Source organism: Saccopteryx bilineata, chromosome 2, assembly GCF_036850765.1.
Source record: "Saccopteryx bilineata isolate mSacBil1 chromosome 2, mSacBil1_pri_phased_curated, whole genome shotgun sequence".
Taxonomy (NCBI): Eukaryota; Metazoa; Chordata; class Mammalia; order Chiroptera; family Emballonuridae; genus Saccopteryx; species Saccopteryx bilineata.
The window spans coordinates 338,655,408-338,669,601 of NC_089491.1; the positions used below are offsets into that span (position 1 = coordinate 338,655,408).

Below are 14,194 nucleotides of genomic sequence, written 5' to 3' on the forward strand. Positions count from 1 at the left end.
CTGACTCATTTCCAACAGGAGCTGTACCCAACGCACCCTCAGGCCTTTTTGCTTGCGAACCAACCGCACAAACCCCAGGTTCCTTCCAAACCGAGATGCGGTCCCTCACCGTGCTCTGTGCCACCTCGAAGTCTTCCTTTGTGAAGGCTGTCCCCCTCACCCAAGTCTCAGCTTATCCAGAGATTTTGCTACTTTGACATTTTGTACTTCTGACACTCACATGCAGTCTTGTTTTAGAGTTAACCAATGAAACTTTTTCAGCAGAGCAGGGATCACGTGAGCACCTGAGCATAATGGCCAGCCTCAAGTAGATGTTTGAAGAAAAAGAAAATAAAAACTGGGACTAAATTAAACCCCAATCCTTTTTTTACATCTTAACACTATGTCCTTCATCCTGTTCCCTCTCCTATGTAATTGTTCTTAAATATTTGAAGACAATTACCTTGTCTTTAGCCCTTATCTGTACCAAGTCCAGAAGATACTGGTTAATGTGGTAGCCTAATTCATTGTAAACAAAACTCCATATAAACACAGAAGTGTCAAGAAGTCCTCCTTAAGGGCTCTCTTTCTCAACCATTCTTTGACTCACTTTATGATTTGCGATAAGTACATTATCTCTTCATATCCTTTCTTCCATTACCACTTAGCTAAAACCAGGGGAAACAGATAAAGCGCCCTTATCTTTGTCATTTTATAAATATAAACCAGAAAGCTGACATAGCACGAGGAGCTCCAAAACAGAAAGGGAGTCGGACCAAAGTCAAGGATAAGAGTAGTTGCAGATGGCCAATGATTAGTTCTAGCTCTGCTGTAAAATCCATGATCCAGGACAGAAACCCAACTTCTTTGGACCTATTTGTTTACTGTTGCATATTATGGAGACTGATCAAAGCCAAGGAATTCATGCTACTGACACAACAATGAAAAATAAAAAAAGGAAGTCTTCTGGACTATATATATACCAGGCAGTGTATAGACATTATTTTAGTTTTGCGAAAACTAAAGCTGAAAATAAGAAAGCCACAGATCATTTATTTCTCTTTAAATGTTCTTAATTGTGAGCCTTAGCGTATTTAAATCGAGAAATTTCAACTCATAGTTGCCTCACTTTAGTTGCTCATCGTACGTGCCTTGACCAGGCAAGCCCAGGGTTTTGAACCAGCGACCTCAGTGTCCCAGGTCAGTGCTCTATTTACTGCACCACCATAGGCCAGGCAATATAAGTATTTTTTTAAAGAGTTCATGCTTATTACTTCAGTCATCTTTCACTTGAATAGACCACTTGCACAGAAATAGCTGCATCTGACAAAGGGTATGTCTCATGATTATATTTAAGGTCTATAAGTTGTTTTACTTTTAAAAGCTTAAATTCCTTCAATACAATGACCTTAAATCAAATGATACAGGGTATGTTTTGTCTTCAAGTTCGGGCACAGATGTTGGACAGAACTAACTGCATTCAGCTTTATATTAGTTAACATAGTATAAACCTTGTGAAAATACATTGTTGACACTTATTATGTATTCTCAAGATATAATTCATACACAGTTAAGGACAGACTATTTTTTCCTCCCCTGCAATTTCTAGAATAGTTCTAAATGTAAAGTAGCCTAGAAAATGACCGGCATCATCTGACTTGCAACTCTCCCATCAAATTGCAATAAAAGTAAAGTAAAAACTGGCTTTTAATATGTAGACTGAAAATTTAACCACTGAAATACTCTCCTGTATGATGAGCCTTGGGAAAACAAACTACTGACTATGTCAAAAGAGTTTCATTGGAAAAGAGGATGTTATAAAGGGAGAAACCACTTCAGTGTAAACATATGGGCAGGTGCCAGTCAAACCAACAAATATACAACATGGTGACTAGTGTTCATTGACCAATGACAAGAAGCACTCCCCCTCCTTCCTCACAAACTATGCCTATTCACTTATAAAATCAGAGCACAAATCAGGACTAAGATGGTAGATTAGACCCACATCTTTAACTTCATTTCTTCCTATAGGTCTACTACAACTAGAATAAAGAGAAAAACAGGGGAACTATGAGGAGTCAACAGAACAAAACGTGGTGACCTAGAAGGCAGATAGTTGAGTGAACTCACTTATCTGATCTGAGAAGCCGCAAGCTAATGGTGAGGAAAGCTGAGACCCAACCACACAATCCTCACCACACAGAAACTGACAGTGCCAGGAATCCCTGAACCAAGGAAAAGAGGTGCAGGGTAGGGTGAAAATGTAGATTAGTGAGAAAGATGTTTTAAGAAGTTAGTTACTTAGATTCATTCCCCAGCTCCACACCACAGAGCAACCACACTTACCCTGAGTGGGTGGATACCTGGAGACTTGATCTCTGGAAAGAATTCAAAACAGGGATTAAATAAATATATGCATAATGAATACAGAGACCACCAATCCAGCCCTGGTCATCAGACCCTTACCCTTCAGGCCAGCCATTGTAAGATTCTTCTCTTTGGAATGTGACCAGCCCCAAAGTAAAAGACTAAAGACATTGAGAGTAGAGGGTTCCCCAACACAGCCCAGCCAAATCTTCTAGCAGTATAGTTCCAACACATAGCCTTCACGTTTCCAAAATTTCCTATCAGCTCTTGATCTTAGTCATGAGCAGATAACCAAGTTGCTATTATGGAAGATAGAGATCAAAGCAAACCAATTTAACAATTAAACCAACTTGGAAAAATAGAAACAACACAAGGAGACTAAAACTATAAACAATAAAGTTGAGATAAACCTTGTTAGAAGGAAGAGCAATAGACAGAGAAGGAAAATTTGAAAAAGAAGACAAACAGAAGGAAAGTTCAGAAGATCCGATATTTGAATAAGATTTTCGGAAGAGGCCCTGGCCGGTTGGCTCAGCGGTAGAGCGTCGGCCTGGCGTGCGGGGGACCCGGGTTTGATTCCCGGCCAGGGCACATAGGAGAAGAGCCCATTTGCTTCTCCACCCCCGCCCCCCCTCTTTCCTCTCTGTCTCTCTCTTCCCCTCCTGCAGCCAAGGCTCCACTGGAGCAAAGATGGCCCGGGCGCTGGGGATGGCTCCTTGGCCTCTGCCACAGGCGCTGGAGTGGCTCTGGTCTCGGCAGAGCGACGCCCTGGAGGGGCAGAGCCTCGCCCCTGGTGGGCGTGCCGGGTGGATCCTGGTCGGGCGCATGTGGGAGTCTGTCTGACTGTCTCTCCCCGTTTCCAGCTTCAGAAAAATACAAAAAATAAAAAATAAAATAAAATAAAAAAAAAGATTTTCGGAAGAAAGAATAGAAAAAATGATTGCAAGAAATTCACTAACAAAATATGTCAAGAAAATTTCCCAGAACTGAAGGACATGAGTGGCCAGATTTTAAAGTCTGTTGTGTATCCAGCACAATGAATTAAAATAGACCCACACCCAGGAAGACCATTGTGAAATTTCAGAGCACAAAAGACACAATTTCTATACACTTTGGGGGGGGGGGGTGAGGGGGAAGATTATATATAAAGGATCAGAGCAGCTTTGGATTTTTTAACAGCCATACAAGACAACAGAGTAGTTATGCCTTCAAAAACTTGAAAGGAAAAAATATTTACAATTTAGAATCCTGTATTTACCAAACTGTTAACCGAGGACAGAGTATTTTCAGATATGTCAATTACTCAATATTTATTTCCCACACCTTTTTCAAGTTACTGTATAATGTCACTCCCAACAAAATTATAATTTTTTTTTAAAGACAAGGGATAGTGCTCACTTTGGCAGCACACACATATACTAAAAAGACTACGGTATGGCATATAGAAATACAGAGGGGAATGATGCAAGAAAGGACAGAGGTGAAAATACTAGGAACAACAGCTGTGTACGGATCTGAGTATAGTGACCCGAGACAGACATTGAGGGTTCTCGGTACCAACATCTCACTGCGATGCTACTGACAGACTGCCTGTCAGTTGGTCCAGGCTCCTTTCTGTGCTTACCTGATCACCAAAACTAATAGATTATTTCTGTTCTCTCCGAGCCCTGGAGTACTATTAGCCGATGCTTATCTTAAACCAGCCCACTCCTATAATCTATTCCAGAAAACTGGAGGGAAGCCATGCTGAGCTTAGACACAGAACACAGCCCCTCTCTCTGCCAGACATCCAGGACCAGGCTCACACGAGCGCCCTGTTGGATGCCCCAACGATGCTGGACCCTGTTGTCCAGGATTCACTCATGAGCTTGAAACATTGTCTCCCCAAAATTGCCTTTCTAGAAGTTATCAGAGAAGATAAAGCCAAACTATGACCCAGAAAATCTGTTTATTTTCTAAAAACCTTGATGGCATAGTGACGTTGCCCTTTTCTTACACGGCTAGGCTTTGGTTCACTCCTCAGTTTTTCTAAAACTAAACAATGTATTTCTCAGGGATATCTACAGCAAAACTGAAGAAAGATTAATACACAAACCAAGATAATGGTTATTTGTGGATGGTGAGCAAAGAAAAGAAAGTATTTATATATTGGAGAAGAGGAGAGGGTTTTTTTTTTAGATATAGTGGTTCTACTTTTAACTTGGGTGGTAAGCACACAGATTTTGATTGTTTTATTCTTCTTTGAATATTTGTGTTTTAAAAAGTCTTATGCATGAGTCATTAAACTACAGTCACAGCATAGCCTTGCAAGGTAGAATTTCCCCCCTTTTACAAAGCAATGTTTTTTTTTGTTAATCTATCCATACCTCAGGAATATCCAACTGCCACCCCTCAAACCCTTGATTACAATTCATGAGCACTTGATTAATTATATGTGTTGACCCATCACCGAAGCAAAGTTCACAGGGCAAAGAGAACCTGAAGTCTTTAGTCCTCTCCTCTCTATCACAACACCATTTTGATAAATTAGAAAAGGGAAAAAGCCCCACAATTCATCATTCACCCAGTCAACATCTATTTGTGGTGACATGTGAAACTACCCCGTTTCAGTTTTCAAGAACTGTGTAGAAACTGTTTATTTTGGAGGGAGATGTCAGGGGGATTGGTAGCAGATTCAGGTACAAGGTAAAGGTAAGGAGAAAATCACCCCGATACATAGAACCTAAGATTTGGATCTACTTCATTCATTCTACAAAGATTCCCTTAACGGATGTGGCCAAAAACAAGCAAACTCCCAACTGTGGACTTGAATGGAATCAAGTCAGGACATCCAAACCCTATAGAATCCTAGGAATCTGGTAGGGGACCTTTCACTTCTGTCCTCTGTCAAATGCGGTGTGACTATCTTTCTCTCCATCATTAGGTGTTCCCCAGAAAGGCTGGTCATTCAGGGAATGGGGTTGGGGGAGAGAATACATCACTGTTTCCCATCATGGCGCTCACACAGGTGCTGTACTTGTTTGGCTCCTGCCATGTGTCCCCAAGACAGCCAACATCTCAGCACAACAGTAGCCCATCTGCTCCTTCCTGGCACATGAGATTCCCCAGTGGGGAAGGGCTGGTTGGCATAATACAACAGTATAAGGAGGTATCATCTACAGAAAAGCAACTAGAAAAGGACTTCTTTGGCACAAGATGAACTTCAAAGATGGTAGACTGACAATAACAATTTTTTCCCTTAATTTCTTCTCTACCATTCTCCCTATTGTTGAAGATGCACGACCCATGGAGACATCCGGTGACCGTGATCACAGAACACTTCAAATTCACAGGCAATAAAGTGGAAAGACAAAAGAACCCAGAACAATCCAAGGGTCATCATCAAGTTTTTTGTTTTATTTAAGATTTTAGTTTTAATTCTGAAGAAAGAGGTACATTTCCTTGTTTTTAGTTTTAGCGTCAGGTTATAACCAGGTTTGTTTTCTTTTCTCCTGTCTTTTCAATACTGCACAAATGTCCAGAAACTACAGGGTTAAGTAAAAGCTGCAGGCAGGGAGGTCAGAGATTGGCTCCTCATGATGATGGATGGCCCAGCGCAGTGCTATCCCAGAATGTCCTAGTCTGGTGAATTTAAAGTAAAAGAAAAAAAGATTCTGACAAATGAGACTCAAGAAATCACTTATATTTCAGCTTTTATATTATGCATAGGTATTAAATCTGTGAAGACTTTTTTCTTGAAAACATTGGAATTTAAGTCTAAAGCCAAAAATTTTTTTTTCCTTAGAAAAATAAAATCAAATAACTTCTTTCCCTTCTTATAAACTCCTAGCAATTGGCCACTTACAGATCAATTTGTCTCTCCTTCAACTTCCAATCAATCCTTTTGCTTAACAATAACACAATCAAGTCTTCTCCATCAACTTGCCAAAGGAATTAAAGACGAAATTAAATTTTAAAAAGGCATTTGCCCTGCACTAGGGATAAGCCGAACAGAAGATGGAGGCCAGGACCACTGCTTTCCCTCACGCAATTAGCAATCTCACTTCAATTCACCTGGTTTTCTGACTTCTGCAGTTGATAACACATTTACTTGACCAGTCCTAGAGATTAATCGTCATTTTCTGCTAAGCAGATTTACGTCATTATTAGGCGCGACAAACTAATTTTCTAAGTATCGAGACTGCCCTTTGATTTCTTTTTTTTTTTTCTTCTTCCTTAAAAAAGGCCTTTTTTCATTTTGTAGGAAACATTCAACAGTGTCACTCAAATGCTGGATCAACAGAAATTCTTATAATAAAGAAAATAAAGATGGTGATGACCCTGCGATCGCATTGCACCTGGGGACAGGGAGAAAACAAATCAATCGGGAACCGAATTCTTCAGAACTTAAAAGAGATGCGAAGGGAGCGGTGGGTGGTGGGCCGAGAGGGAGAAAACAGGGCGGGGAAAATCCTGCGTTTTCTACTGGTTTCTCCTCTTTTCCTAATGGCGGTCCAGTGTCGAGCTCTGTAGTAAATCTGTGGGGGTTTTGCTGGGGGGTCTGAAGGCCGTCTGGAAGCCTGGGGGCGGGGAGTGGAAGCTGGAAGGGTTTGAAGGAGGAGGGTAGGGGTTCCAACTGGCTCTGTGCGCAGGGATCTGTGTGCTGAAGGGGGCGCTGTGGTGCGTTTGTGATGGGGCGGCGCCGGGGCCGTCCATCTCTGTGAGTGCCTGCAGGGACTTGAGCCAGTGTGGCGGATTGTCATCTTGAAGAGAGTCTAAACTGTTTCCTGAAGAGGCTGGAATACCTAGGAAGAGAAAAGATAACAAGAAGGAACATGGTGAGTTTGTGCAGAAAGAATAAATTTATCCACAAAAAAACTTTTTTTTTAAAAGGTGATTAGTTTGCCCAAAAAGAAACAGAAGAAATGAACAATTTTCAACCCCTTCCAAGGTACACCTTTTTCACCTTACGTTCCTTTTATCCCCTACCCACACCCACCACGATTCATTGTCACCGAAACCCATGCCTCTTCTTCAACTACACATTGTCCCCAACTGTCGCAGAGGCAGAGAGGCAGAAATGAGTCCCCAGAATTGCATGACAGTATTTCCCAATTGTGCTCCTCCTCAAATAGGAATCCATAAACAAGAAAGCCTTATAATAGAGAGCTTTATTTTAAAAAGTGGAGTATGTTCCTTTAAAAGGTAAGTCAGATCCTTATTGTACTGGAGACCTAAAACGTATGCACCTGCTGCAGACGTTAGTGCCTACTTACACCAAAGAAGCAACCTGGGCACCCAATGCCTTATTATTACACAGTTAGGCCAACAGAGTTATGCTAGACTGTACCCCTGAGGAAAAACAACACCAACAAGCCACCTATATGGTGGCTTTACGCAAAGAAACTGATGGGAAAGAGATTTCTGTTTTAGGTTAATCTGCACTACAAACCAAACGGATGGCGGTCAGTGGAGCCGAAGGAGTGAGAAAGTTACCTGTGATGATGGCTGGGTCTGTCCAGCTGCCAGGGTTGTCCCAACTCAGGCTGTCGGTGGTGGCAGTGTTGGACGGTGGTGCACTGTGGTTGGCGTTGGAGGGGGAGGAGGAATTGGGCAGTCCACCAAAGTTGATGTTAATGTTGGGTAGAAGTGCCCTTAGCCCGTCCTGCCATTCCTTCATATTTAAACTCTCTACAGAACTGCTGTTGTCTGGGAGATTTACCAACAAAAAAATGAAAGATAAAAAAAAAATAAAAAGCTGACGTTAGAAACAGAGGTTGTTCTTTAGTGGTTAAATGGGAGAAGAATTATTCTTCCTTTATTTAGCATTTAAAATGGGTTTGTCCTAAGAAGATAAACTTGGTTAGGATTTTGCTCGGGAGTTCAGAGCCCCTGAGGCACATGAAGAAAAACTTGCTCAAGGATCAGGAGCAGGGGTTTCTCTTCCTTCAGGCTTCCCCCAATTTTCGTTTGTGAATCAATAATCAGTTTACAGACACAGAGCTCCAGAACGCCATCTATGTCTGGCTACCTTATGAAGTTCTCAGTTAGCGAGGCACTTAGCCAGCTGAACTGATTTATTCTATTTTAAAAAAGCAAGCCTGCTTATTTCTGAGCCCTTTCAAAAGAATAAGTCATTTTATGAAGAATAAACATAAGACAATAGAAAAAGAAAAAATAATTAAGTTCTTCCTGATTACAAAACTGGTAATGCATTTCAAAGAAGAAAGGCAGTAATGACTAGGCTTTTGAATTCGAAGAGTATTTTCCCATTTTCACGAAGGCCAAAGAGGCAGGGACTAAGCTACCTTTCAGACAGAGTAATTTCCTGCATAGTCTGCCTACCCTGCACCAACAGTTCTACCAATCATTGAAAACACCAGTCTGAAGTCCTACAGTTAGTTTTCTGGGTTCTACTTATGAATAGTATCACACATGACAAGGCACTATCAATATAAGAAGTCTTTTATAAACTGTGACGAACGATCTACCACCATCCAGAATCCACATAATATAACTAACTGCTTGGGAGGAAAGGATAAAGTCTAACTAGTGCTTAGAATAATTGTTGTTTGAAAATAGGAATATAGGTTAAACTACCAACTGGGGTTTTTGAGAAGAGCCTAGAAGATTATTTCTGGAATTGATTAGCAATCACCGATGTGATGATGTAACAATGTTGATGATGATGATTATATTTTAACAGTCAATGCTCTTTGGTGACTTCAAAATTTTGTTTTGCACCAATCACTGATCTATGCCAAATTATATCCTGTTTCAGCAAGTGAATCATTTAACCTTATATTAACCTTATTTATAAAAAGACAAAAATCTACAATGAAACTCAACAACAAGTCATCTCCAAATTTACTAAAGTGAAGAAAAGGCAAGCTACACTATACAAATAAGTCAAAAGAAGGGAAAATAATTTTTTTCCACCTACTTGCATTTCACAATCAATGCAATTTCTTAAAGCTGACCCTTTTCTTTGTTCATTTTCATCATGTTGTACAATTAATAAGGCACCCCCACAGAACTTGTATAGTGAGGACCTACCTGAACCCAGACTCTACCTGAGTTGCTGCTTTGTTAATAACACCAACTGTCTGTCTGTTGTATAGACTATTAACTGACTTTTTAATGGGTCAACTATTTAAGGGAGAACCCATGGGCCTAAGAAACCTATGATTAAATGGAAGCAAAAAAGAAAAAAAAAAGCAGCATTATAATATGTCCATCAATTAGCAGGGTAGACTGGACTTTGCAAGGAAGTTGGGGGGCAATTCTAGTCAACAACACAATTATCAGCATTTCCCTGGCTACAACTGCATGTGACATCAACAAGATCGCACTAATAAGGTCCCTCAATTACAGGAATGTTTGGTGACTATGGTACATCCAACCTTTAAAGTAGTCATGCTGTCAGATTGAATAACTTAAGAAGGTTTTCAATTATCCAGGAACTGAACTTTGGAAAACTAGGAAAACCTCCTGGCAGGGAAATAACCGTTCCCCGATAAAAAAAAAAAGATGATGTATAATCGTGGGAAATTTTTGAAGATGAATGGTCCTGAACTAGGTAGCCAAAGTTAATAAGAAGATATGCAGATAATTTTAGCCTCTCTCTTCTACTGAGTAGGGAAAAAGAAAATACCTATAACTCACCCAGACTGATTTTTGCCTTGTTTTGCTTTATTTAGTAAGAACTAAAACTAAGAAACCCCCTTGCCTGACTGGGTGGTGGCGCAGTGGATAGAGCGTCGGACTGGGATGCGGAGGACCCAGGTTCGAGACCCCGAGGTCGCCAGCTTGAGCGCGGGCTCATCTGGTTTGAGTAAAGCTCACCAGCTTGGACCCAAGGTCTCTGGCTTGAGCAAGGGGTTACTCGGTCTGCTGTGGCCCCACAGTTAAGGCACATAAGAGAAAGCAATCAATGAACAACTAAGGTGTTGCAACAAAAAACTAATGATTGATGCTTCTCATTTATCTCCATTCCTGTCTATCCCTCTCTCTGACTCAGTCACTGTAAAAAACAAAACAAAACAAAAAAACTAAGAAACCCTTAATTTTGCATTAATGGAATAACACTGCACTTACATAAACTTTATTTGACAATTGGTATTACGCGGCCCAGGCTCAGTAACTTGGTTAGAGTGTCAACCCGATATGCCAAGGTTGCGGGTTCGATACCTGATCAGGGTACATACAAGAATCAGCTGATGAATGCACAAATAAGTAGAACAACAAATTGATGTTTCTCTCTCTCTTTCCCTTCCTCTCTCTCTAAAATAAAAATTTATTTTAAAGAAAATTAGTATTACAGTAAACTCCAAAGACATTTGTTCATGGAGAGGGGTTTTATGGGAACTCTAAATTTCCACTCAATTTTGCTGTGAACTTAAAATTGCTCTAAACAATAAAGTCTACTTTCAAAAAAAGACGATTGTTTCTCTGATTTTAGACTAATGAAATCAAGCAAGAGTATGTCAAATAAATTCACAAATGGCACATGATCTAGAAACAGTGAGAAATTCAGAGCTTTCTGGGTGAATTATGATTGTAAGATACCTTGGGAAATAAATTAGCCAATTTATAACTCTTCCAACCTTTTCAAAAAGCAGTCAAGTGACCTAGTCATTTTGGGAGCCTGATAGCCCAGGTAAACAGTTTACAGAGAAGCTGCAAGTGTCTAGCAAAGTGGACTGACACATTCAGCTCTTGGAATGGGACTGACACATTTCAAGTTCCACAGAAGAAAAGTTTTCATCACTGTTTTCTCCACGATTGCTGTGCCAAGTCTTGGCACAAAGAAAGGGCAAGAGAAATCAGCTAACTCTTAACACCATCAAACTAGCTCATCTCTGTGCAGCGCACTTAAAGTTACCTATTACCTTGCTCCTGCCACTGACCCAAATTTGTTTTAGCTTTTTGAACTTCTGTTAATTCCATTCCTTGCAATATACCAACAGGACGATGTATCAACCTTGGCACTCTAATGACATTTTGGACTATATAATTAACTACTTGTTGTAGGGGCTGCAGCACTGCTGGTCTCTACCCACTAGATGCTAGACACACATACATACACACACACAACCCTAACTCTAACAGCTGCAAATGTCTCCAGACAATGCCAATGACTCCGGGGGGGGGGGGGGGATCATTACTAGTTGAGAGCCTTCAACAAAAAGAATTCCTTGATTCCTGGGGCTCTAAATAAACCCATTTGTACAATTTCCCTTTCAAATAGTACCAGGACTTTGACCACTAGACCCAACTGGATGCAACTTCATTTCCCATTATTTGTATAGGACTTCACACTGGGGTACAAGTAAGTCTAATGGAAAACACCCTGGGCTATAAAGCGCAGATGAACTGTATAAGGAGGCTCCAACGGATTATTAATATAACTGTGGGCATGTCAGTCATTCTATTAGTGACTCAGGACCCTGTTTTGTAATTAGGAATGACGTCTGCCTTATTCTCGTAAAGATAAAATAAGAGAAGGGAGTGTAATGTGAAGGCCATTTCTTACCCGATAAATGTCTAACAACGAGTTTTTCTCTAGTGCTCAATACTAAACAGATAGCAAGCTTCCCAAAAAGCCAAGACAGGAATTCTCATTTGCTAGGAACTGTCTCTGTGCATAGTGGTCTCCTCCTGGGAACACAGGAATAATGCCGAGCTTTCTCACAGAAGCAGCGTATGGTTAGTCTAATCAACAAAGCTTCTTGTCACCAAAATATTGCAAAGACAAATAACATGAGAAAGGGCTTTCAACTTCTCACAAGAAAGACTAAAGAAGACCAAGTGCAATAAAAATCAAGTTACTAAAAATATTTTATAGTAAAATGAGCGATTTTATTTTTAAAGTACTTAATTATTAGTAGAATACATTAAAGGATTGAATGATTTTTAAAAATTGCTAATATGTTTAAATGTTTTATGATATAAAAAATTAATTTTAATTTACTTTTCAAATATATACAAAACACTATTTTTTAAAATAATTTTTAAAATAATTTTTATTTTTTATTTATTCATTTTCTGAGAAGAGAAACAGAGAGAGAGAGAGATAGAGAGAGAAAGGGAGAGAAGCAGGAAGCATCAACTCCCATATGTGCCTTGACCGTGGGCCAGCCCAGGGTTTTGAACTGGTGACCTCAGCATTTCAGCTCGACGCTTGATCCACTGTGCCACCACAGGTCAGGCCCAAAACACTATTTTAGATTCTAAATATTTTGAAGGCAAGAGAGCAAGTTGTTTGTAATAGTTTTATTTTTCAGTATAGGACTCAAAGACATAAAATTTAAAGTACTTTTGATGCCATATACCAAATGCTCACATTCCATAGTGTAAGAAGTATCAGTATACTTTCAGTTTACCTGGCTTATGAAACCTTTTATTAAAGAAAAAATTATGGCTATGTAGCTCAGCTGGTTAGAGCATTGTCCCAATATGCCAAGGTTGCAGGTTCAATCCCCAGTCAGGGCACACAGAAGAATCAACTAATGAATGCACAAATAAATGGAATGACAATGCAATGTTTTCCACTCTCTCCTTTCCTCTCTCTTTCTAAAACCATCAATAAAAAAATTTATAAATAAATAAACTATGGTTAAAATTCTGCCAGCTTGCTGACAGACTAACACCCAGTCCATAATGAGTTGATCATTGCACACTAAGCAAGATGACAATCTCAACAACAAAAATCATTCTAAACAGTGTGTGTGTGTTAAGGTTGCCAAAATAAAAGTCAAAGCAGCTATTTCCTAAAAGCACCCAAGGACAAAGCACTTTAACCATGACTCCTGTTACCTTGGTGCTGAGACAATGCCAATCTGCAAAAGCAGCTGAGGACATGTCACAGGGTTGTACATGATTAATGAATACTACGAAACTACAGCAAAAAGAGAGGCCAGTTAGGCACGCGCATGGGAACTCCCTGGTGGGTGAAGAACAGTAGCCGTCATTCATTCACAGAGTTCCGTTAGTTTCTATGGAAACCCAAGCACATGAAAAACCCACACGTTGTAAGTACCTTTGGTATTTTTACACACTAGACTCGTCCAACTACTTACTAGGAAGTATAGCAGTTGCATTGTTAGGAGGACACATAGTCACTGTGTCCTCTAACACCCCCCCCCCCACCTCACCCTGTTATATACTATTTCCTATCAATTTCAGGCTGGAGTCCATTGCCATCAGCAAATAATAAGAAAGCCTAAACTTTCTTAAACGTCAACAACATGCCTCTAGCAACTCAAATATAACAAGTTACACTTGTCCTAGATGTCAAGCTAAACTTTATAGACCAAACAAAACTTCTATCAAAGAACTTAAAGAGAGTCTTCAGGATATAGACATGCTATACCCAAAAATCATTTCAACTTAACTAAAATTTTAAGGAAAAGAACGACTGTGTGAATAAATTCTTTCAATCAGACGTATAAAACCAGATTATGAAAAAATGTTATTCTACTTAAAAAGAGTTGACTCTCACATTTCTAGGATTGTTTATTATAAAGCAAGACAGACCAGCAGTGCAGAACAGATTCGCTGCTTAAGGGTTCATTAGGTCTGAAAGTAGAGATTTGATTAAGTAAAAAAAAATTCTTAGAACTCAAATTAAAGAAAATTCTGAGAAGAACTGAACAAAATCATAACAAAAACCAAGTAAAATTTATTCCCACTAGAAGGAAGCAGAAATGATATAAACAGGAAAAAAGAGGCCATGAGGATCAGCTAAGTATCACTTGGGTTTTCTAGACTGTCTTTACTTCCTGCCTTTGTCCTTGTTTAGGATGCTTTCCTGATCCGTCAATGAATTTTAAACTCAATCTTCCACGAGTCCAAGTCTTTTCTCTTC

At 39.8% G+C, this 14,194-nt stretch overlaps 1 protein-coding gene across 5 annotated transcripts in view; it reads right to left on the reverse strand.

Annotated features, from left to right (window-relative positions):
• Window positions 1-5,721: 5,721 nt before the first annotated feature.
• CNOT4 (CCR4-NOT transcription complex subunit 4) overlaps window positions 5,722-14,194 on the reverse strand; it is a 117,322-nt gene continuing 108,849 nt past the window's right edge. For 3 of the 5 annotated variants that reach the window (XM_066262355.1, XM_066262353.1, XM_066262354.1), the window contains 2 exons: window positions 7,822-8,034; window positions 5,722-7,130 (listed from right to left, as the gene is read on the reverse strand). In XM_066262355.1, coding sequence (XP_066118452.1) covers window positions 6,829-7,130; window positions 7,822-8,034 — 515 coding nt within the window. In that variant the 3' untranslated portion in view covers window positions 5,722-6,828. The remainder of the gene's footprint in view (window positions 7,131-7,821; window positions 8,035-14,194) is intronic. The other 2 variants (XM_066262358.1, XM_066262356.1) reach the window with 1 other exon arrangement.